Genomic DNA, 23,883 nt, shown 5'->3' on the forward strand with positions numbered 1-23,883 from the left:
AACCACACAAGGTTGCTGCAGATGCAAGCAAGTGAGATGACCTTATCGGTGTTTGAATTACAGCACTTTAAAAAAAATAACATCACTTATCATGCTTCATCGCCAGTAGGTCAAAGGTTGATAAAGGGCTGTATCAAAAAAATAACTGAATGAGATTAATATTAGGAACCTTTGTTTACAGTTTTAAAACCTGTATTTTCTTCCAAACAACCAACATCTGTTAAGAAACTTTAATGATCAATTTTGGTACATTTAATGAAATTGGAAAATTCTGAATGAATTGTATTCGTTATCAGTTTCAGTGAGTAAACACATACATCCATGTCTGCTACCACAGATCAAACACACAGCTAAATACATTTTAAATAAATCTATTTAAAAATATTTACGGCTGAGAAATAAATCTGAAGCTAATTAGGAAACAAAAGACTCCCCTTTTCAACAGGATGTGAATTGAGTGAGTAAATATGAGAAAACTGGTAAAATTTCAATAGATAGTGACACCAAATCAGTGGAGCTCCTCTTTCCTAAATCAGGAATGGAAGTATCCGAAACAAACCTTGGTTGAAGTTGAGCTTTGCTCTCCTGGAGTCTCACACAGAAAGAAGTGCTTCGGAAGAATGAGCTCCATGGACAGAGGCAAAGACGACGCATTTTGCAAGACCAGCTTCTCATATACAGGCAACAGAGACTTCCCCTTAACCTTTTAAAAAGACAGAGTTGTAAAAGACTCAGATTACTTCTGATTTAGTTTTTTTCTTTTTTTTTACACTTCCACACTTTCATCAAAAATACTTTTTGATAACACAAAGATAATCCAAGCAAATAAAAAATGCAGTGATCAAACAATGACTTTACTTAGAAAAAGCTACTCAAACCAACATTCTCTACATGAAAAAGCGCTCACCTTTTGTTAAATCAAGTTTTAACTTTGATTAGATGTTTTTTTTTCTTTTAAATCAGGTTTGATTTCACTAACAACACTCTTAAAACCAGAATAGTAGGTTGTCGGTGATTAAAACTAACCTTCTTTACGCAAAAGTTCAGTTGCTCTGAGGAAATATTAAGCGATGGAGCAACAAAACGACACATTGCTTCCACAGACATGATGGTTTGCTGATTGCCGCGGCCACCAATGATGCTGTCGCACACCAGACGCTCATGAAAAATCTGGAAAAATAATGAAAAACATAGTTTAAACATGTACAGTGCCTTTTTAAGGCACCATTTTCAGCTTTTTACATTTTGTCATATTAAAACCAGAAAATATATGGAAAATGGTCCTTAGCTCAGTTGAAATCATGAATCAACTTGTTGGCCAATATTTGGGACTCCACACACCAAATACTGTGGGAGTCATGGGGCTACAGTAACACCACATATCCTTGAACACACTGTCCTCACTGTGAAACATGGTACTGGCAGCATCATGCTGCAGGGATGCTTATCTTCAGTAAAGACATGTAGACATGTCAGGCTTAAAGGGAAGATGGACAGATCTAAATACAAGGAAAAATCAGAAGCAATCCGGTTGTAGGCTGCAAAGGCTTAAGAGTAAGGTGGAGATTATTTTACTACCTGAATAGCAGCCCTAAAATGTTTCANTTTAATATTTTTATGCAGAAAAAGGTTAGGGTATTTTAGTTATGCACTGATATATATCATCTAGTGACCAGAATTTGTTGATTATTTTGTCATTACGAATCATGCAAGTCAAATTCTTGACATCATGGGTTCTGCTTTCTCAATAGCATGCTTTCACAGAATGCTACTGAGATTGTATGACTAAAGGGGCATTGCTTGAAATACAATGCAGTTCACTGTTTCCATAGAGCTCAGCAAAAGCCTTGGGGCATTTACAAGATTAAGACTATATGTGGTCACTTATAAGAAAATATTGTTTTTCTTTCTACTGCTTTTTAATGCAAGTCAAAAACAGAATAAATCTGCTAATTCTGGCAGCAAAACAGTTTACATCAGGGGTCTTACACTCTAGTCCTCAAGGGCCTGTGTTCTGCAACCATAAGCTGCGTCTCTGCTTCAATTTGTCTGAGTCAAATAATCAGGTCATTAGCAGGACTCTGGAGAACCTCACTTCATACTGAGGAGGCAATTCAGCCTTTTGATTCAGGTGTGTTGGACCAGGGACACATCTAAAAGTTGTAGGACCTGGATGGCCCAAAATGTCCTTTATGGACTGGAGATGAAGACCCTTGGTTCCCCTGAACACACTGGCTTTAGCATGGTGCTTCCTTAAGTTACTTGTTTCACTGATTAACCAGTCATATCAGTAATCTAATATCTCACACATTAAAAATAGACAAAAAGTATGTTTTCTTGTTCTGTCTTGCTGAAGGTTTTCCAGATGGAAACACTGCAGGATCTATATGTGCTATACTGCATATATATGTTGCTAGGATAAAAGAGTTTGCCTTACAGACAATCCCATCTCAGAGGACTGCGGTGTAATTACTGATAGTGATGTAATTAGCTGAACATGGCAAGATAACGCAGGTTTTGTGTGAGAGAAAGAGATTTTACAGAGGTGAGGTCTACATTTAATTAGCATGACGACCTGCGAGGATGGTTTTTAAGAGAGGGAAAGGGGGGTAAGAGAAGAGGGATTGGATGAGGTTAAAGTATTAAAGAGACACATAGGCAGAGAAGAGAGAGGCAGAGAAAAAAAAGAGAAATAAGCAATGTAAAGCCCTGCGAGGAGAAGAAAGGGAAAGATGGAAACGAAAGAATACCAATAGATGGAAGAGGTTGAGGGGAAAAAGCTGATTGAGGGTGATAAATCTTGCAGAGCTATTAGTTATTTGGTTCAAGGCCACAAGTAGACTACTACAGTATTCACAGTTTATTCCAGAAGAGCCAAAGCAGAGGCCTGAAAGAGGCACACTGTAAAGTTTATAAAGCACACCATCAGTAAATGTGTCTTCCCCAGAGAATTTATAATGGCTTTGGCTCAATTCAGTTCAGTGGGGTTAAATGTATAGCATGGTACTGAAGCATCCCAGTGGACAGTTTTAATGCATGGCAGAGATCCATTCTGTTCTCAGCCCTGAATCTCATCTTTTCAGTAACTAACTAAAAGATGTTCTGGTTCCAAAAACAAGTCGATCCTACAGATAAACGTACATTTACCATGTATTTGTATATAGCAGCTATAACAATAACAAAAGAAAGCTGCAGGTGCAGCTAAAAAACTTGAAAAACCTCAACAGTTTGTCACACATGAACAAGTGTGACTCAGACAGATTCAGTACACAAAGTGAAAATTTCAAGCCTTCGTTTCTCCTGTAATTTTGATGATCATAGCCTACACATGAAGCAAACCCAATGTCATAAAAAATGACATCATTGTATAAACGTTATGCAAACTGTGGTGTTACAGCCAACTAATTAACTGCTAAAACAAGTCAATGTCAAGTTTTCACAGTTATGGTGCCATGTAATCTCCTGACATTTTCTGAACTCCAAAGTCAACTCAGCCACCTATTAATAAGTTTGAGTGGGCAGCAAACTTCACCTTGCTGCCCAAGGTGAAGCAGCAAGGTGAAATGGTTTCTTCACCTTGCTGCAACTAGCAATAATATATATATTAAAAGAAAAAAAGAAAAACGCATTAAAAGCTCTTATTAATATGACAACAATGATGAATGGATGCATGTAAACGTTTTAGACTGTACATGGGTATAAACTCTGCAACTCACCACTTATCACCTTTCATGGCTAAAGTTATGATAGTAGATAGTTGAAATGTTTACAACAGAAAACAGAGGATGTTTTCACTTAAAACACCAACCCTCATACCTCCTATGAGGGCGTTTTTGGTACTCCATAAAAGCCCCGTTGTAGCACACCGGCAGCTGAAAGCAGTTGGTCATTGTTATCCTTCTCTTTATCTCTGAGCAGTTTTGCAAGCAACCAAAGTCCACAATTGTTGAAGAAAACTGAACGTTCGGAAAGTGGACCTCAGCATACAATTTCACACATTCTTGTTGTGGGAGGTCCAAGTAATTGATTGTAAGCGTCTATGAGGTGGAGAAGGAAAAATATTTAGTTATTTCAGTACTATCGATGTCATTTCAGTATATAAATATTTAAATGTGACAAAAAAGTAAACAAAAACAAACAAACAAAAAAAACACACATTCTCATACTTAAAAATTGTTTTACTTCAAAGCATTATCAACATCAAACTTACCTCATCCACAATACGGTGCATTAAGTCCGTACAGAAAGATGGATCAAAGCAAACCCAGAACTCAGATTGACCCTTGTCCTCTAAAACCAAAACCTGTGAAAAAAAGAGACCATTTATTTTAATACAAAAAAAACAAAGGTATAAAATACAACATCCAGTACGTTTTATGGCTATTACGTTTTTCAGTTGTTCCTCACAACTAAAAACCACTAAGCACTACCAACATACTTGTACATGAGTTTCATACAATTTTATCTTTACTCCTGGTTATTTTTGATGAATCATAGCACAGTAGAAAAATAAAATTCTCAGTATTTAAGGAAAAGTTACATTTCATCTTTTTGATTTTCCTGAGACTACATGCTACCCCGTTGACTGTGGTTCCAAACTTGTTGTCTGTGATTAAAATTAACCTTCTTTACACAAAAGTTCAGTTGCTCTGAGGAAATATTAAGCAATGGAGCAACAAAACGACACATTGCTTCCACAGACATGATGGTTTGCTGACAGCCGTGGCCACCAATGATGCTGTCGCACACCAGACGCTCAGGAAAACATAGTTTATACATGTACAGTGCCTTAAAAAGGCACCATTTTCAGTTTTTTACATTTTGTCATATTACAACGACAAAATATATGGAAAATGGTCCTTAGCTCAGTTGAAATCATGAATCAACTTGTTGGCCAATATTTGGGACTCCACACACCAAATACTGTGGGAGTCATGGGGCTACAGTAACACCACATATCCTTGAACACACTGTCCTCACTGTAAAACATGGTACTGGCAGCATCATGCTGCAGGGATGCTTATCTTCAGTAAAGACATGTAGACATGTCAGGCTTAAAGGGAAGATGGACAGATCTAAATACAAGGAAAAATCAGAAGCAATCTGGTTGTAGGCTGCAAAGGCTTAAGAGTAAGGTGGAGATTATTTTACTACCTGAATAGCAGCCCTAAAATGTTTCACTGTAATTTCAGCAATAGCTGGGTCTACGAAGTATTGGCCGAGGAGCTTAAATAGAAATGGTCCCTACTTTACTGCTGTTTTCGGCATGGAAATTAAAAAACCCAACAGTTATGTGAATTTGTGTCCCAACACATAAAATCCAAATAAAATACATTGAGGTTTCATTGCAATGTGACAGAAGATTTAAAATCAGAAGAGCTAAGAGTACAGCACTATCTAATTCAAGGCACTGTTGTCAGTGTATGAGCACTGTATACAGAATCCAGTGGTTTTATTTATTGACTTTAAATTCTACAAACACACCTTGGGGGAGTCTGCAGATGCTGTGAGTACCATGTCAACAGAACAGCCCCGAGAAAGGTCCACACAAGTGTGACTGAGGCTGAACACATTTTTGTCTCGGTTGGTAGATGGCGTAGGTTTACGTCTCACATTATCTCTCCGCCTAGAAGAGCTGATTGGAGGTAACGCTGTTCTGCCAGAGAAGTTTATTTGTTGTTTTGGAGAAGCCAGGACGCCACCAATCTTCCAGAACATCCGGTGATGCCGTAGACCACGGTTGGTCAGCTTGAATTTGTACTCTTATGGAACAAAGCTAAAAAAAAATACAACATAAAAAGCACAAACTGTATAAAAGGACAAACTTCAGTTCACAGTTACAAAGTTGCACATTTTTAAATCAAAATTAGTTTAACTATGTTCCTACTAGAAGTGTGTGCCCAGGTCAAGATTAGGGCCAAAAGGTTTGTTGCTGACAATAGTTGTCCCAGTGCCTGTGGCTGACAGTGAGACACTGTGTATTCTGTTGTCCCGTATGAATACTTCCATCTTGTCCGTAAAGTGAAGTGTGTCCTTCAAATTTGCTACTATCTTTAGCTCCAGCTGGCTCTCAGGTGGCACTACTCCTTCACTAGGGTCAACACGCCAGTAGGACTGTTCATGGATCTGAAAAAAACAAAACAGAAACACAATCTGAACATGGTCAAGTGAAGTTCACTGTCAACATTTGGCATAAGAAATGATAAAGCCTACTACTAATTAATATCTATGTGTCAAAATGTCTTCTTAGTAAAATTTTTATCAGTCTCAAATCAATCAAAAATGAATCTCTAGGGTAAATGTCCTTGACTTATATTCAGAGACATCTAACTGTAAATTTTATGGGATCAAACTGTATAAAAATGAAAACAGACCATCATCAGCTGGTAAAAGCTCTAACTTTATCAAAAGTACTATCTCAAACTAACTCAAAAAGTAGATAACCCACATCATTTCTGCATTTGAATTAACTGAACCTTTAAAAAAAGATATAGGAAGGAAAAGTTTGGAAGAGAAATAAAAGGAATGAAGTTTTGGACTATCAGCTGCTGCAGCCACATTTGACCTGCCACAATGAACTGGTAAGAAAAATAAAATACAGTTTCAGCGAGTGAAGTTTCAACACTTCCAACTCACTGCTGATGGAGAAGATTTCAACAAATACCTGTTTTTTGACCAAAAAGTTCACCTTGCACTGATGTTAGAAATCTCAAGGTCTACTGACATTCAATAATTTTTTTAAATGTGCCAGCTATTTTCCTTGGGTATAGTGTTTTGTAGCCATTAAGCTTCCTTAAGTTTGTATTTTACTGGTTTTACTCAGATTTTCTGCAATTGTTTACAGAAAATTGGCTTTCTGAGGGTATCTAATGCTATCTTGCTATCCCAGCTTTTTCAAACACTGAAATATGATGCATTAAAATAATTCTAGCAGGTTAGTCTGTGTTGCATTCGTCTTAAAATGTAATACATGGCTGGAAAGTGTATGTCTGTATAAATTGCTGCATAATCACATCAACTCTCGTTGCAGCAGGAGATCCTTGAGGTAAAGGGAGTTCAGTGACTCCCTGCCCAACATAAGTAAGATAAAATTCATCATTAATATTTACAGGATAACTTGCCAATTATGTTACAAAGATGTAGAGGAAGTGTAATAGCATTGCTAAAAGCATAAAAAGTGAAATCCCAGGGATCTGTCACACGTTTGTGTCATTTAAAAACTCTGCAAAACCATCTTAATATTCATTTACTACTTTCTTCAGAGGCATCTTTCTGAGCTGAATACAGATGAAGAACTAATGTTCATATTCCTTTCAGTCGCATATATATGCATATGCCACTGAAATATATAAGACCAAGCAGTGGTCAGGATCACAATCAATGTTCCATGCTGCATTGGTACTGATGGATGGCTGGAACGTAAACTTTTAATTGGGATTTTGACTAGCTTCTAACAGACGCAGTGAAGCTTGGGCGCTCTCACTGCCTGTAGGACAACAAAGTAGATTATTGATCAATGGGGACACACTCACTCTCAGGCTGCACCTTTCATACCGAAGTGAGTCCTGCACAGAAAATATGCGACATATTACATATAGATGTTTACTTCAAATAAAAATGCTCCGCACAACTTAGCCGGTGGGTGACATTGGGAGTCATAGATCAGTTTCCCAATGTTTGTACAATCGAGCAAAGAAGCTTGAGAACTCAGATGGAGAGGAGATCGATAATGGGTGATCACGGTTAAAGGGGTGGGTGGGGTTTGGAGAGGAGAAGGAGCAGAGGGTTGACTCCCCGGAGTGAGGAGGGAAGATGAGAAGAATTTAAATAATCCCATCAAACATGCCGCATCCCACAGCTTGATTAGCATCGACTGAATGCAGCTAAAGCCGAATTCAAATTTCTGCCGTGTCCACTACAACTATCAAAGATGCTTATGTTGTTCTCTGTCAAATGCAGATTTTTGTGATCTAAAAGATGAGGTTTCACAACTTCTTCTAGTTAGGAAAAAGGTATAAATGTGTGTACATCCTTAAACTAATATTTCGTTTTATGCATCTTTTGAATAAACGTCCTGACATCAATTGGTAAGAAATCTGATTTACCTGAAATAAAGTCTGGATGTGCAGGACTCCTAAAATTTGCTTCCGTTAGATAAAGTTATAATTTACAAGGATGTTAAAAGGATCAAAACCACCTCACTGTACAAAGGTACCAGTCAGGAGAAGGGGAAAAAAACACAATCTTATGTACACCATGGCCATCATCATCAGTAGTTGGATACAATGATCATCAGTAGTTGGATACAATTACAGTAACGTTACAAAACCTATATTTGCTATGTCTGGATTAAGTAATTTAAATATTGTAAAACCTTGTGGGATAATATGCTAATGCTAAAATGAAACCAAACCTAAATCTTTGCATCACAATTGCAAAATGTATCTTTGGGTCAAAAACAACACTAAGCATCATCAAAAGAACACCATACACACAGTAAAACATAGTGGTAGCAACATCATGCTACGTGTCAACATAGTTGATGGGTTTTTTTTTTATTACACAAATTTTTTGTCTAAGTGAATGACGTCATAAGCAGGTCAAAATGCAATTCAGTTTTGACACTAAATCTCCAAGTGTCCGTTAGAAAACAGAAGTTGAAGAGGAATTTTATATTTCAGCATTGCAAAGAGTCCAGGCGCACATCCTTTAACTAAACAAAATGCCATAGAATGATCTACCAAAGGCAGAATATCAGTGGGCTGTAAAAAGAAAAAGATACATCTTCACACTTGTTCAGTTACACTTTACTCTTTTCAATGCTCCTGGACATGGTCACTGGGTTTAGATATCTTTGGTAATATCCCCACAACCATTCATTGTTCTTCATTTGTGTGGCTGTTTGCCGGCTTAATGTGTAGTATGTATATAATTCTACGATAATCTTCATCGACTGATGTTTGTGAATGCAGAGGAGAAACTCCTTCTTTTAGCACACTGCCTTGGAGGAAAGGACAGGGTCACACCAGGCTTGCCAGTAAAATTTTTAATTTGGATGTGTGGACTGTTGAGTCTTTACTGAGGAATGTGTTCAGTTGCAAGTGTGCTTTCAGTCGATATAAGGCAACGCTGATAAGGCGATGCAACAAGAGAAGAGTTTTCAGGAGGTAAGGAAAACACTGTATACAAGACACAGCAATTCTCACGCTGCAGCACAGCATAGTGTTTCCTTTAATCTGCGTAAGCATGACACACTGTTTAGAGTTTGAATTCCTTAACATACTGGGATATTTAGTCAACAAACACAGTTGACTGAAATGGAAGTAGTGAAAGTTAAACTGTCATCTTTAAACTGTAGATGATGACGGATGACCTTACAGATGACATTTCTCATTAGATCACTGTGAATTTATACTTGGATAGTAAGTTTCAGCTATTCTGGATTCACAAAATGTCTCTGTCTGACTTTTCACATAAATTGTTCCAATCTGGGAGTAAGATTTGTGGATGGCAGATGTAGCAAAAAGAAGAAAAAGAATGGACCTGCACCTAAAGACTAATGTCCTATTATCTAACTTTAACAAACCAAGTTTTATTGATACCTTATTATGCTTAAGTCATACAAGTTTTGCTCCCCCCCCTTTATTTTCTTACTCCACCAATGTATGCTGTGAAAGATTAATTTGTAGATGGCTGTACCAAACTGACGCTGAAGTGAGCAGGAATGGGAGACTGATTGAGAAGTTGCAGTGTTCGAGTAGCATCCGTCAGGACAGGAATGCTGCCAAACTTCAGCTGTGAGATGGGAACATAAACAATGGGTCCCTGTCCAATACATGACAGAAGGACCTCCTGGAACAGAACAGGAAATTTTGAGAATTAATTTATTTGCCACAAAGTACTGAACCTGCAGCAACCCTGACATTTCCATTGAAACTCACTGACCAGAGGCTGCTGAAGGCTGCCAAACACAGCAATATGTAGAGAGTTCTGGATCCTTCCTAAAGCGCGAGCCATGATGGACACAGGAATCTCCTTTGAGCTACCAGCCAAAAGAATTCCTCTGGGCATAGAGCTGACAAAAAGTACTGGTGTACTCCCCTCCATCTCCTAAAAATGCAGAATGGAAAGGTGTTACTTTTTTTTAAATAAAGGGACACAGTCAGAATTTGTTGGAACACGGCGACAACTTCAACAAATATGTAAAAAAAAAAGTATTTCCTATAAAAGTTACATGCTGCAGCTTTAATGTAAGAAAGAGAAAGAAAATTATTCAATGACTGGCACCAAAGTCTAATGGTGTCTAAACGCTGAGAAGCTAACAGAACAGCATCCATGTCTCATTCCTAACAGACCTTTGAGAGGAAGCACTGTGTAAGTGAAAATATTATATTAGAATTTATTTGGGTATTTGAAATTTAAGTTATGGACTAATTTGGAATTTGTGTAATATCTAAATAGTGGGCTTTGATGAGATGCCACTCAAGCTGTGGCACCAGAAACAGTGAGGTTCAACAGAGCAATCTTTCTTTTTATTTAACCCCAGACATATAGATGTCTCCGTATTATTTATGTCATAATAGTAATCAGTTAAAGACAGCTGGAAAAAAAAACATGGCATATTAACCATCTTACTAAATGCAATATTCTGCACACTTAGGTCATTTTGTTGCACTATGCTTAATAATAAAGCCTGGTTCTAACACCAATCACTTGGTTTAACTTCACCTGATCTAGCACACCATAACAAGCAGGAAGATTGCTGGAGTTGATCAGCTGCAAATTCCTTTCATAGGGAAGACCCAGGTAACATCTTTGGAAGTCCAAAATGGCAGGCTCAACCTCAATCCCAGGCACAACACACCTGTAAAGACAGAAAAGATGAAGAATAAAAATGAAGAAAACAGAGGAAAAGACTTGGGATTCATCTGTGATCAGGAAATATTTGTTCTTCCAATTACTAAAACCAACATTTTAAAATGATTGACAACATTCTCTCTGAAAATGGTCTGAAATCAGATCTCTGTTGTTTATTAGTCAACAAAAAACAGCAACATCACCTTATTTTAGCCAAATTAAACTGTTTTTGCTGTCAAAATATGATGCCTATAAAAACTACTCTCTCCCTTGGATCCTAGCTTTGATTTAAAGTACAAGTCAGGGAATGGATACAAAAAGATCTAAAGCACTGAGTGAGCATTAGCTTGTGATAAAGTTAAATGCAACAGAGTAATAGAAAAAGAGAAAAGTGTATTTATTTAAGAATTTTCTGAGCATGTTTCAGGTGTCAGCAGTGAGTGTGTCGAACCTGGCATTGAGAGGGAAAACCATGATTTCCTCTCCGACACCTTCAACATCTATTGCTAGCGCCAGTTCATATTTCTTCACTGTGTTCGAGCACAGGGTAACCTAATCACACATTTGAAACAAGCAAGAAAAAAAGAAAGTGTTTATAGGAATGTTAATTTTCATTTATTTTACATCAACACATACTAAAATCATTATTTCAAAATGTGTTCAAATTACTTCCGCTTCCTGAAAAAGAATCTACAATAACTGGGAAACGTAAAGTTTTACATTCGATAATTTAAGTTACATGAATTAAGTTTAAATTCATTAGTTTAAAATAATTGCAGTAAGGTTTTTAAAATACTAGAAACTATTACGATTGCACTATGTTTACGTAACACAATAAAACATGAGTTTTACACAAGACGCATCTTTGGAACAGTACACAATCTACATGTGACATTTACTTTTAAGAAAATTAAAAGGAAGATTAAAAGGGATTATCAATTTAATTACACAACCCCTGAAGTAAAGAAAGGCAGCTATTTGAAAACATTTTCCAAATTACACAAGTACTGATTATGTAATTAAAATTAACAACAAATTGGATTAATATAAACACTTTAACAACCTTAAATACTGACCGTCTCTGTAATTAACTTGGACAGTATGTTTACATGCCATCTTCACCTGAAAGTTAGGATTTGAGTTTGCGGCTGTCCTGTGACAGTTAACAGCAAATCCTTAGAAAAGCTTCCCAAGGTCCGACTGTGAAAACTGATTTCTACAGCCTGGCAGATCCCAGGGGGAATGACACCTTCCTGGGGCCGGATGGAAAAACACAGGCCAAATGTGGTCTTAGGGTGAGAAAACTTGAAAGGGGCATCAATCAGTCCCTTGTTTGTCATCTGCAGCTAAAAAAACAACAAAAAACAATTTTGTCACAAGTCCCATTGCTGAGTAAAATTATGTTTTACATAAAACTTCTGATGGACACTCAGTAATGCAAGGCTACAAACTCACATGGATGAGTTCAATAGAGTGTAAAAAAGTTCCAACTCACTGAACTTGGACTGACAACATCAACTTAATTTTCAAAACAGATTCTGAGTGAAATGAGAATACTTTGTAGAGCCACATTCAATGTAATTATACCTGCACATTCTTCAACCAATTCAAACCTGAGCTATTTGTAAAATAGCTCAGTCAGATTGGATGAGACTCCTGTGAACTCCAAATCTCCAGTCTTACCACACATTTTCAATTTTATTTAGGTCTGGGACATTCTGATACATACATGCACTGGTTGTTAAACTCCGGCTGTATGTTCAGCATTGTCCTAGTTAAAGGTGAACCCAGGCTTTGCCCCTGTATTATGACCTCACTGGGCCACCAGGCTTGAACAGGGCTCTGGAAAATGGCCAAAGTTTGAGATATTGTTTTATAACACAACATTCATTAAATTTGTTCACTACTTTATCCCTGACAGTTCCGCTGTGTCTTCATGATGCCGTTTGTTCTCTACACAGAGCAGCTCTATTTATACAAAGATTAAACAACACATCTGGACTTTGATCATAGATGACTTTTGAAAGCAACTGGTTGCACTGGTTTTTCAGTGAGAGGTGTCAGAGTAAAGGGGGCAGAATACAAACGTCCAACACACTTTTCAGATCTTTAACTCAACTACTAAACAAGATCATGGACTTCAGGCTAACCAATTTTGCAAATCCACCATTTTTACTTCTCAAAACCCTTTTGTAGTCCAAATTCAAGGATACTGCAGCTACAAGTAGATATGTCAAAATTAATTATGCCATCAACCAGCATCAGAAAATCTTCAAAGTGCCTGGCTAAATTTAATTTTTCCGAAAAATGTATCAACATCAGTGGGGAAAGTCGTCTTTGTTTTTGTGAAGCCCTTCAAGGACCAAATGAATGACTGAAATGTGAAAAGGGAGGATTTGCAAAAAAATCCCCAAAAATTGGGACATTGTGTAAAACATAAATAAACAGAGAATATGATGATTTGCAAATCAGTAAAAAAATTGTGGAATGTGTTGCAGGCATCAAAAGAAAGATAATACACATGAGTCTTAAATATCTTGTCCTTGTAGTGAAATAAATTGAATATAGCTGGAAAAGGAATTGTAGATCATCATATTCTGTTCATGTTTTACACAACATCGAAACTTCATTGGAAGTGGGATTGCAAAAGCATGACATGTCTACTTTAGCAGCAACTTTGATGGTTCTAAGTTGCTCTTCTAGTTCTTACCTCATAATGATCTTTGTCACCTATAAACACATTTCTTATGTCCATCAGGTTATAGTTGAGCTTGAGTTTTGGTCCGAGCCCTTCACCTTTGATCCGAAGGGGTAATGGTGATTGCTTCCCTAAACAGTGACAGTGACAATTCAATTTCAAATGTTCTATGTAACAAGTTTAAAGGCTAAAGGTAGTTGGCAATCATTGCCAAGAGTTTGGTCAATGATGCAGATGGTGTGTTTTACAAACTCTGAAATACGTTTGCACTGATGTTGATTATATTGGGATAATCCAGATGTCAATTTGCTTAAATTGTTGACTTTAATGACAAAATATATTTAGCATTTTAATAGATTTAGCATTTATTTTACCTGTAGTCATTGTGTTTGTTCTCAAGACAATCAGCTAATTTTATTTTATTTTTTTATTATATTAACATAGATGTAGCTCTAAACGAGCCCAGCAGAAATCATTATAATCAGCAGACAGACTGCTACAGAAGAGGGGCCCGATGTAATTTCATTCACCGTCTAATTGTGTTAGCAATGGTTATCTCCAAAGAAAGTGTGCAGTCATCATTACTTTGCAGAAAAATGGCCTCACAAGCAGGAAACTGAAGCTTAGAATATTGCGGCTGAATAAATAATTGTCTAGACAATCAAGAACTTCATGTGAAGAGATTCAGTTGTGGTGAAGAAAGCTGCAAAACACTCAACACTGCCTAGCAAGCACCAGGCCTGGCTAAGGGCTAGAATGACATCGTCAACAACAAAAAAGTGTAAGTGTGTCCTACGTGCAAAATGATGAGCCAACATATGGAGTCCACTCTTGTGACAAGAAACGGGACGAAGACAGTAATGAGACACCAAGGACAAGCTAACAAGTATTCAAGTAGTCCGTTGATGATATGTGTGTCTATGCTTGTGAAACTATCCAGATCTTTACCTCACAGAGAATCTGGTGTTAGTTCTCAAATATCAGGTTTCGAAACAAGACAGAATACATTGGTGTCAGTGATGGGCTTTAGTCTATGCGTATAGATGCTTGTTTTGCTTCATTATTTTCTAGGTCACAAAGCTTTACAGAACAAATGTCATATTAGTTGGTCAGATCCTCACTTGCCATGGAAATTTATGGAAATTTGGAATCCGGCTCAAAGGAGACAATAGATGGCCACATGCAAAGTTGTCAACTGCCTTTCAGTGCCACTAAGATGATATAATTGTTCAACAAATTGCACTTAAGTTGCTGCTCAGGGAATGAAGCTGGTTTTCCTTGTTTTCATGTTGGACAGATTTAACATTACTGTATGAAATACAGTAGTATTGTTGCCCCATGAAGTAAAATAATATGAATAACAAGAACAAGCACGAATAACTCCTTCGCTCAATAAAACATGTGCACAAATGAGTGAATTGTGTTCTGCCGACTGGGAGAGGGAAGGAAACGTGAAGGACACTCTGTTTACAGCCAAACCTGTAGTTTGCTACCGAGACTCATTTTTGTTTGTCTAACCTTTGTAGCACAGACTCCCAGGGGGGAAAGGGGAATCTTTTATGAGAAAACCAAAGCTATCAATTTACAGAGCAAGAGGGATGTGCGCTGAGCCTCACTTGTAAAAACAGCCAGCTTCAAGGTGGTGAAGAACTACCAAACCAAAAGATTTATTACTAGTTTATGATGGCTTTCATCATGAAAGAAATTGTATTTACAAATTCCATATATTTAAATTTACAGAGTAGAATTAACTTTTTAAGAGATTCTATCAACATTTATGACCAAGTACTCAAAATACGTTTTACAAAAAATTTAATTTCCAGAGTTCTTGATCCTTTCACCATATTTCTAAATATTCAATTTAAATTTATGCCAACTATTTCTACATTTCATATTGCTTAAACAAAAACAAACTAGCAAATCTCACTGTTTTCTGTCTTCAGATATCATAGTAAGTGAGATGTGACGTCATCCCCTACATTCAACTTCCTAGACAAATTTCAGAATAATTTCTGATCAAAACTTCTGCCACGTGTTTGTTACCTAAATCTTTTGACATACATTCTACTAATATACATACATACTGATAACATAAAAAAAATACAGAAATATGAACATTTAAAACAGTACATGTAAGTAGGTATAGTGCAATTTCATTATTCTATTCCAAAACTAGCAAAAAGCTTAAGTCATATCTACTAACCTGTGACATTACAATAAACGGTGTGTTGGTAAACTTTTGCCTCCTCTGGCTTGAAGACGATGAGAAAGTTTGCTGTAGTGTTAGGCCAGAGCTCTCCCATCTGAAGCAAAAATGATCATTAATTTCGTGAAATCATGATGCAGATGTAAAACAGAAAATAGCGATGCCTAATACTGGTCGTGAACTTGACACACCAAGAACTGTGTTTGCACACGTGTGTGTATGTTAGGAGTTTAAAAAAAGTGTTTGTGTTCCCGACTACTATCCCCAAATATCTTATCAAAATTTGTGTATTGACTAAACTACATAGTTCACTCTTTTTTCACCAATCTTTCCCAGGCATTCTGTCCACTGTTTCTCAAACATGCTTGAAATACATAAACACACACACTCCTTGACCCTGCTCCCACCCCATCCACCCCCACCACACACACACATGCACAGCAACTATGCTATGAAGCTGTAGGTCAAATAAAATGTATGGAGAATGGTACTTTTCTAACTGCACTGTGTCAACTGTAAAGCTTATGGTAACAATATCGTAAGGTGTAAGGTGAAAAAAAATAGTGGTTTAATAAAAAAAGAATGAAAGGATAGTACAGTGAAGAAGTGAAAATCCAAACACACCACCGGCTCCAATGTTATGCCGCTGAGTGAAAGTGTAGGAGGGCAGTCCTCTGCAGCTTGGCTATTGCTCTCCTGCAGGCTTTGGGACAGCAGCAGGGGGTGATGAATCGCTGTGGGGTCAGACTCGCACCGACTAGGTCGACACATATTTCCCTCCCTTTTCTCCTCCTTCTGCTGAAGCACAGAGTTCTCCCTGGAGAGTGGACAGAAGGTGAAAAGGAATACAAAGTGTAAGTAAGGTGGGCCAAAGTGGAAAAACTGGCTCATGAGAAGAGCAAAAAGCTGCTGACGGACAGAAAGCGAATGCAGTAAGAAAGCTCGACTGTGTGCATTTTAAGCTTTTTCTAATCCAAACCTGAAAAAGGACAGGTCATCTTCTGCCTGACTTGGCGACACTGTCCACTGGTACTTAAGAGGAATGTCACTGCAGTTGGTGAGTGAAACTGTCTGAGAACTGGTCAGGGAGATATAAGTCTTCTTTAGATTTACAGGCTCAGGTTGAAGACAGATGTTCAGTTCCTCCGAAGTCCCAAACAAACTGATGTGGACATCTTCACCTGAGAGAAAGATGTAGAAAACAAGCAATCCTGTTAAAAGTCGTAAAACCAGTGCTTTAATTGTTTCATTAGCTTGATAAGAGAGGGTGAGATGGAGTGATTTTTACCATTTTCACTTTACAAAACAAATTTAATTAAAGGAAATATTGTGAATAAATAATAGCAAGCTCAACAAAGACCACAATTTTAAGTCATACATAAATAAAATTGTCTGTTTCAGGTGTATAAGAAGGTGCTTGAAGACAATGTGAGACAATTGTAAAAAAAAAAAAAATAATTAAAACTGAAGCAGAACTAGACATTGAGTTTGTCCTTGATTAAAGTAACAACCAGGAAAAAAAGATGCAAAATCAGGTTTTGTATAAAGCCACCAAGAACAAGGAGTCATGTAAATTTAGTAACTCTTTGTTTACATTCAAATCAGAGACAATGCAATTTACGCATGAAGGTGACATAATTTTCTTTTAGTCATTGTTTGGTGAACGTCTCTTGCTCAAATTTCCACTATAATTAAAATATTCTATTGCAGGTACATATGAATACATGCAGAGTTACACTGTTATTTTGGTAATGACAAAAGCAAAATTCTGACTGAACACATTTGGCTGCGGCCTTTAGCTTCTTTGGTTTGTAATAAGATCAAAAATGTTTAACATTTTTACAAGCAGCTCAGTAATGGTGACTTTTCTCACTGTAACACACCATCTAGTTTTTTAACAGATAAAACCTCTTTGATGTGAGTAACTTCAGAAGCACATCTAAGGTTGCTAGATAAGTGTCTGCTCAGCTCAGTAGAGAAAGAATGGGATTTGCAAGGCCAAAGACAATCCAGTTTAAAACACATTTAACGTCAGAATATTACACGAGACTAGAATCTGAAAAAAGTTTCTATTACTGACTTGTGGAGATGCTCTGAAATGAAATAAAATACTTAGAAAGCAAACAGTGAATAGTTTTTGCTAGATAAAGAATATTTGATTTAGTTAAATGTAGATTAGTAAAATCTACTTGTAATTAAAAGTAAATGCATAGCGAGATTTAAAGAGTGCTCAAGTTTGCTTCTAATTACCACAGACAGTTCTATCATGTGCAAGAGAATATATATATAAAGCACGGCATAGAGCCACAGAAAGGCTGGTTTATTTCTACAGGAATGTCTGTAAATTGTTGAGATATCATCAATTGATTAAAGGCAAAAAAAAAAAAAAAACATATGAGGTGGACGATGAATGATGGAAGGAAATGAGAGGAAGAGAAACAAGAATTGTGGGATACAGAGAGAAAAGCAATTATCTCTTAGGACTGTGATGTTATGACAGGAGCTGACAGGCAGGGAGAGCTACAGCTTATTGCTCAGCTTCCATCACGGACGTCTCTTACCCGATTCTCCTCCTGCTGGCTTTCTTTTCTCATAATTTCTTTGAGAACCCAGCAGCAGGGCTCATCAGCTCCCTCAATACATTGATTACTGCAGATGCCGCAGGAGGTTTGTGGGAGAGTACAACTATCCACACATGCTTGAGTCTGAATGCTTGTATGTTTTGTTTGTGTGCGCTGCCTTTTCTTAAAATTGTTTGGTGTGCTTGCAAACAACCATCAGAGTCCCATCAGTGCTGCAGACCTGTCAAAGTAAATGCTTCAGCAATCCCTAAGCGCTGTCCATCTCGTGCTTAAAATTAGTGGCAGCAACAAAGTCTGATGTTTTCAAGACACAACAAAGATTTTAAAACATCGCACAGACGGCAAAGCAAACTGTAACATTTTTAAACCTGCACTGGCTTTGAACAGAAAGCAGCAGATATAATGCTGCGTGTCCCAGTGTGCATGCAAAGCGACACACTAACACAAACAGATGAACTGTGCAATCTATTTTTCTGCTTTGTTCAGGTGTTGGTAATTTCACCACTTTGTACATTTTGTACTGACCATGCTTCAATTTGGAAACTAGTTTGCATGTTTTCAGCTTCAACAACTTCAAATTTGAAATGATATTATTTCTATTCATACTCTACTGTAAGGAAATGTTATCAAACTTAAAATATGCAAAGGTAAAAGCTAGACAAAGAATCTATTCCCCATAAACTAAAAAATAAAAAAGATTAGCAGTATTTCACACACACATGGTTATTAAAAGGAGAAATATGTCTACCTTGATTATGATGCATAGCTAACACGATTAAACTATTTTTTTTTCTTTTTGCCATGTGTAAAACATCACAGGATTCAGTAAGTCTGAAAATAGCTTTCAAAGACACTTATGTGACCAGCCTGGGTCAGAACTAGAGCTTATTTATCCCAGTCCCTAATCTGTTTATGTTTTGAAGTCACTATTTTTAGACCCCAGCATTTAGCTAGCAGATGAATGGTTGCTGTTCCTTAGTAAAAAAAAAAAAATCTGATTGCAGACAAAAATTTGTACAAAACTCTTAAACCAAGCTTGAACACTGCATGGCAGAGAGGTCAAAGGTCTTTCACTCAATATCCATCCATCCATCCACTCACCTGCTCAACCAGGTGAGAGCAGGCAGGTTGTCACTCTCCGACAGGGCAACAAACACTAGACAAAATACTTCACACAAACATACACATGTTCACATCTTTCTATGTCACAAGGTCTTTGAAATAACTTCCATTTATATTTCCTTCATTTCTACAGTCCAGCCATGACCCTTTTCCAAAAGCAGGACTACTTCTTATGGAGCTCAGACTCTGGGTTCTGTTACTCAAAGACAGCTAGGCAAATAAACTTGACTTGCATGTAATGATTGTTGATTGAAGCATTGATTAAAAATTCAATCAATGCTTTTATCTCATAATAAATTTGTTGATTGTATTGCAAAGTACAATCTGTACTGGTGGAGTACAAACATAACATATTGATACAGAAACTATCCTTATGTGATTTTGGTGTTTTTGCAGCTCTGATGCTTTCTATGATGACTTCAGATTTCAACACGGTCCATCAGGAGGTGTTTCAAAAGAGCCATGATGATAGAACAGTAACCTAGAATCATGCCAGTAACGCAGACAAAACAATAAATTTTGTACTCATGGCTATTAGCTGAACATATGCACGTTGAGTTAATAACCTTAGGGAATGTATTTGCAAGGCTGTGAAGATAGTGTGACATAAAAACAGGAAATAAAACCAAAAGCCCATCTAACAAATCTGACATGCAGTAAAGACATTATTGCCACTTCTCTTATTGTGAATCTGTGTTTGGGTGTTTGTGTGTTGATGGTGTGCAGTAACTCTGTTTTGCTTTCGGGTCATTGCTAGTCTCAGAATCTTATTAAGGTGTTTATCTCCATGACTACAGCAAATATATTTTTTCCTTTCCAGTTCTATTTTATGCAAGCTTCAAACTATATTTCTAGTCTCAATTTGTGTCTTCAGACCACTTATACATATAATTTGGAACTGTTAATATTAAAATAGATTATATTTATCGGCCATATTTAATGTTACGAAATTATAGGAGAGTCCTCTCTGAGTTAATATTCATGTTAAATGACAGCAGGTTTAACAAGAATATAGATATAAGTTTCACAGTCTGTCAAATAAATGTATACAAATCTCTGAAAGTGTGCAGCCTCTCATTTAGGTCACCTCTTACAGTGTGTAAGGATTTTGTTTTAGATGAAATAACACCAATAAGGACAGTAACAATGAAATCACTATCATGTCCTCAAAATTAAAGTTTGTTTTCGTTCGTGTTGCAAAATTCAACATTGGAAGCATTTCACCGGAATTAACCAGTATTTATTGGACTTTATACAAATAGGAAGAAAGAAACATGGAAATATAAAATATTAAAAGACTAGCCTTTAACAGGGATTTTAAATATGAAGAAAATATATTTTAGCATAATCTTGACTAAATAAGATTTCATGCAAGTGAACTTGATGAGGAAGGTGCAGAAGAGGTCATACCCCCACATGCAGTAATATCATAAAATGTGCAGTTGACTTTTAGAGCTCAGGAGAAGTGAGCACACTTAATTGAGCCTGTGGTCTGCATACAGTAAAGTAGGTTTTGTAGATATAGTAATATAAATATAAGTATTTTTGATATAAGGTATTAAAGTTTAGCTTCACTTAGATATCTGTCTATAAAAAACTGTTATATTTGTGCTTGCATATAATTGTTTGTTTCTAGTTGATGCCCTTTAATTTCTATAATTCCCACTGAATTGCAATTTGGAATATTTTCAAAATTACCAATGTTAACTTCAAAAGGATGGTTAAAGGAAAGTATCTGGAGACAATGGACATTTTGACGATAAGCTTAAATGAGTCTCACCAGTGTCGTACTGCAGGATGAGGTCTTCCTGGAACTGTCCAACTTTCATGGGCTGGAACATCACAGTCACCTGGATGGCTCCCCCAACATCGAGAATATCAGGAGAGGGCGTCACTGAGAAAGGACAGTTCACAACAAAATCGGCCATGAACAACTGAGACATAAATCTGCGATTATTGAAATCTTATACAATGTTTCCAGACACTATAGCTCCTGGAGATTTTCTAAACAAAGTTGCTTTTTTTTTGTTTCATTTTGAACAGTTTTATTCACATCTGTTTTGAATATAAAATGTATGAGAAATATCTCATTTGAACTCATGACATGTACTAGTTCTAACCTTTTTGTGTGCATCTTGAAATTGGCCTTACAGTTGCCTATGTTGCAAACAAAGTGAGTTTTCTCTGTGGATGCTTTCACTAGACAAGTAGGTAAATGAATCTCATCTTTAAAGTCAAATATGGCACGGGGCCCAATGGCACGAATTGGAATCTCAAAACATTCTCTTGGAGAAACACAAATCAGTCTGTGGCTGTAATCCTAAATTGAGAGAAGAAACAGACACAAAAGTTAAAAAGACAAACCAATGAATAACAGATTTTTTTTCCTCGCAAAATATATAGACACAACTAGTTTATATATACATTTTACTCAAATAAAAAAAAAACTCTTACATCAGTTATAACCCACTTAAAGATTTTTTTAAATATATAGATAAAACTAGACATATCTGAACACCAAATCTCAACAATCCAACTGGATTGAATTACAGTTTTTAATAACATACATATGGTATTAATAACAGTGTACTCCTCAGTCAAACGTGAAACAGCCTTTGCTATAAAGATAAAATTGAGCTTACAAGGAAGACACAAGCACCACAGATAAAGAGATGTGATTCCTAAGTCTTACCACTAAACTCAAAGTCAGGACATCATAATCACATAAAAAGATCATTCTGTAACTGTTAAAGAAAATAACAGTGAAATTAGATTTCTACACTTGACAGCAAGTCTCCTCAAACAGCTACCCTGTAACTCTAAGAAAATGTTTTCTAAATTCAAATACATCCTCCCAGAAGCACAATATTTTATCTACCTAAGACTTTCTGCTTCATAAATTTTGTAATGAATATTATTAGGAACAGCACCTTGCTCTCCTGTGGAGTGAAGAATACCATAAAACTGGCAGTCATTCCTGGTGCTATTTTGCTTCTTCCAGTCTCTGGACCCGCCATGTAAAACTGTTCTGAAACATCCTGGTCCAACTTCACAGGGTGTGAAACCTTAAACAAAACAACAATTGCTGAAACAGCTGAAACAAAGTAGAATTCACAGAGTACTAAAATTGACTCCTGCTTGTACATGTCCGTTTCAATCCACCATGACCTTTTGCAATTATTTGCCATTACTTGCACACAACACTGCTATAATAAGACACAACATGTTTATTTTTGCTTGGACAAGCCAAGTTTTGTCCATTAATCCCCAAATATGTTATGATTGAAAGACTCATGAAGTCATATATTGGTTTTAATCAGATGTATTTGAAAGATTCAAATTTTCATTTGAACAAACCTGGTCATTGTTGAGAAGCAGCAGAGGGAAACTGTAGGTTTGTAAGGGAATAAAGTTCTGGAAGACCAGCTCTGATGGGTAAGCCTGGAAAATCGGACGGTCCAGTTTTACTGGGGACAGCTGAAAAAACACACATGCATGCATATTTCTAGAAAACTCCTTCTGAAGAAGCGTCTTGCAAAATAATTCATACACCTTAAACCATTCCACATTTTGAAACAGTACACCCACAAGCTTTAAGCCTCTGTTTTAGGATTTTATGTGACAGGTCAACATATGATGACACTCATTTGTGAAGAAAAAGGAAAATAATGGTTTCCACATTTTCTTTAAAAACTTGGAAACCGAAAGGTGGTGTGCATTTAGTAATTTGTAGATTGATACCTCTATGTAAGTACTATGCAACAAAGTAATTAATATTTAGAGTCCACAGGTCTTTTATTTAATCTCCGTGTAAATACCGCTGTTAGGTTAAGGCCTAAAAGGTTTATTAGAAAACATTAGTGAAGAAACAGCATTATCAAGAACGAAGAAAACAGCAACTGACCAACACCTATTTTGTTTGATTTAGGTAAGAAGCTTGCCTTAAGGCATGAGATGGATAACAAAAAAAAATTATTATACTTCACAGTTAATCAAGTTTTACAATACAGAATACTGGATAGAGTCTGGCAAAACAAATGTGTTTTATCATTGTGTAATTTATCTGTTCCTTGCTTATCTGCACCTGGAAAATACTACAAGAAACTTTTAGTATTCCAGAGTTCTCAAGACTGAATGACATGTATGCAGTGTATGCAGACAGTAGAAAGAGGATCTGAAATGGTTTTACCTGTGTTTTAAGAGGTAGAGATAGCAGAAAAGCAGTTCCCAGGATTCAGACATTAAGCGGAAAAAATCTAAAAATAGCATTGCCTGTTTTAAACGTCTCTAAATCTTATGAGCTATATATAGAACAACATAGCTTATTACAGTTAATCTAAATTACTTCTGTTCTGACCTATTTGGTGTATACTCAGCAGGACTTTCATTTATCCCTGCAGAATAAGTGGCCCATATTG

The 23,883-nt window shown here is 36.6% G+C and overlaps 1 protein-coding gene and 1 long non-coding RNA gene across 2 annotated transcripts in view; both read right to left on the reverse strand.

Annotated features, from left to right (window-relative positions):
- LOC106937647 (hydrocephalus-inducing protein-like) overlaps positions 1 to 23,883 on the reverse strand; it is an 86,399-nt gene that overhangs the window by 58,603 nt on the left and 3,913 nt on the right. The window contains 18 exon segments of the mRNA XM_015019269.1: positions 560 to 703; positions 1,027 to 1,170; positions 5,485 to 5,776; positions 5,888 to 6,126; positions 9,700 to 9,852; positions 9,946 to 10,110; positions 10,729 to 10,864; positions 11,309 to 11,409; positions 11,806 to 11,812; positions 11,980 to 12,203; positions 13,568 to 13,686; positions 15,759 to 15,858; positions 16,386 to 16,578; positions 16,741 to 16,942; positions 21,246 to 21,371; positions 21,587 to 21,785; positions 22,396 to 22,530; positions 22,823 to 22,942. Coding sequence (XP_014874755.1) covers positions 560 to 703; positions 1,027 to 1,170; positions 5,485 to 5,776; positions 5,888 to 6,126; positions 9,700 to 9,852; positions 9,946 to 10,110; positions 10,729 to 10,864; positions 11,309 to 11,409; positions 11,806 to 11,812; positions 11,980 to 12,203; positions 13,568 to 13,686; positions 15,759 to 15,858; positions 16,386 to 16,578; positions 16,741 to 16,942; positions 21,246 to 21,371; positions 21,587 to 21,785; positions 22,396 to 22,530; positions 22,823 to 22,942 — 2,799 coding nt within the window.
- LOC106937648 (uncharacterized) lies at positions 3,817 to 4,299 on the reverse strand. Its single transcript, XR_001422433.1, has 2 exons — positions 4,211 to 4,299; positions 3,817 to 4,037 (listed from the first exon to the last, which is right to left on the reverse strand). It is a non-coding gene; the product is annotated as an uncharacterized LOC106937648 (long non-coding RNA).

This window comes from Poecilia latipinna, unplaced genomic scaffold (assembly GCF_001443285.1).
Source record: "Poecilia latipinna isolate Pla-1442-1.1 unplaced genomic scaffold, P_latipinna-1.0 Scaffold2399, whole genome shotgun sequence".
In the NCBI taxonomy this organism is placed as follows: Eukaryota; Metazoa; Chordata; class Actinopteri; order Cyprinodontiformes; family Poeciliidae; genus Poecilia; species Poecilia latipinna.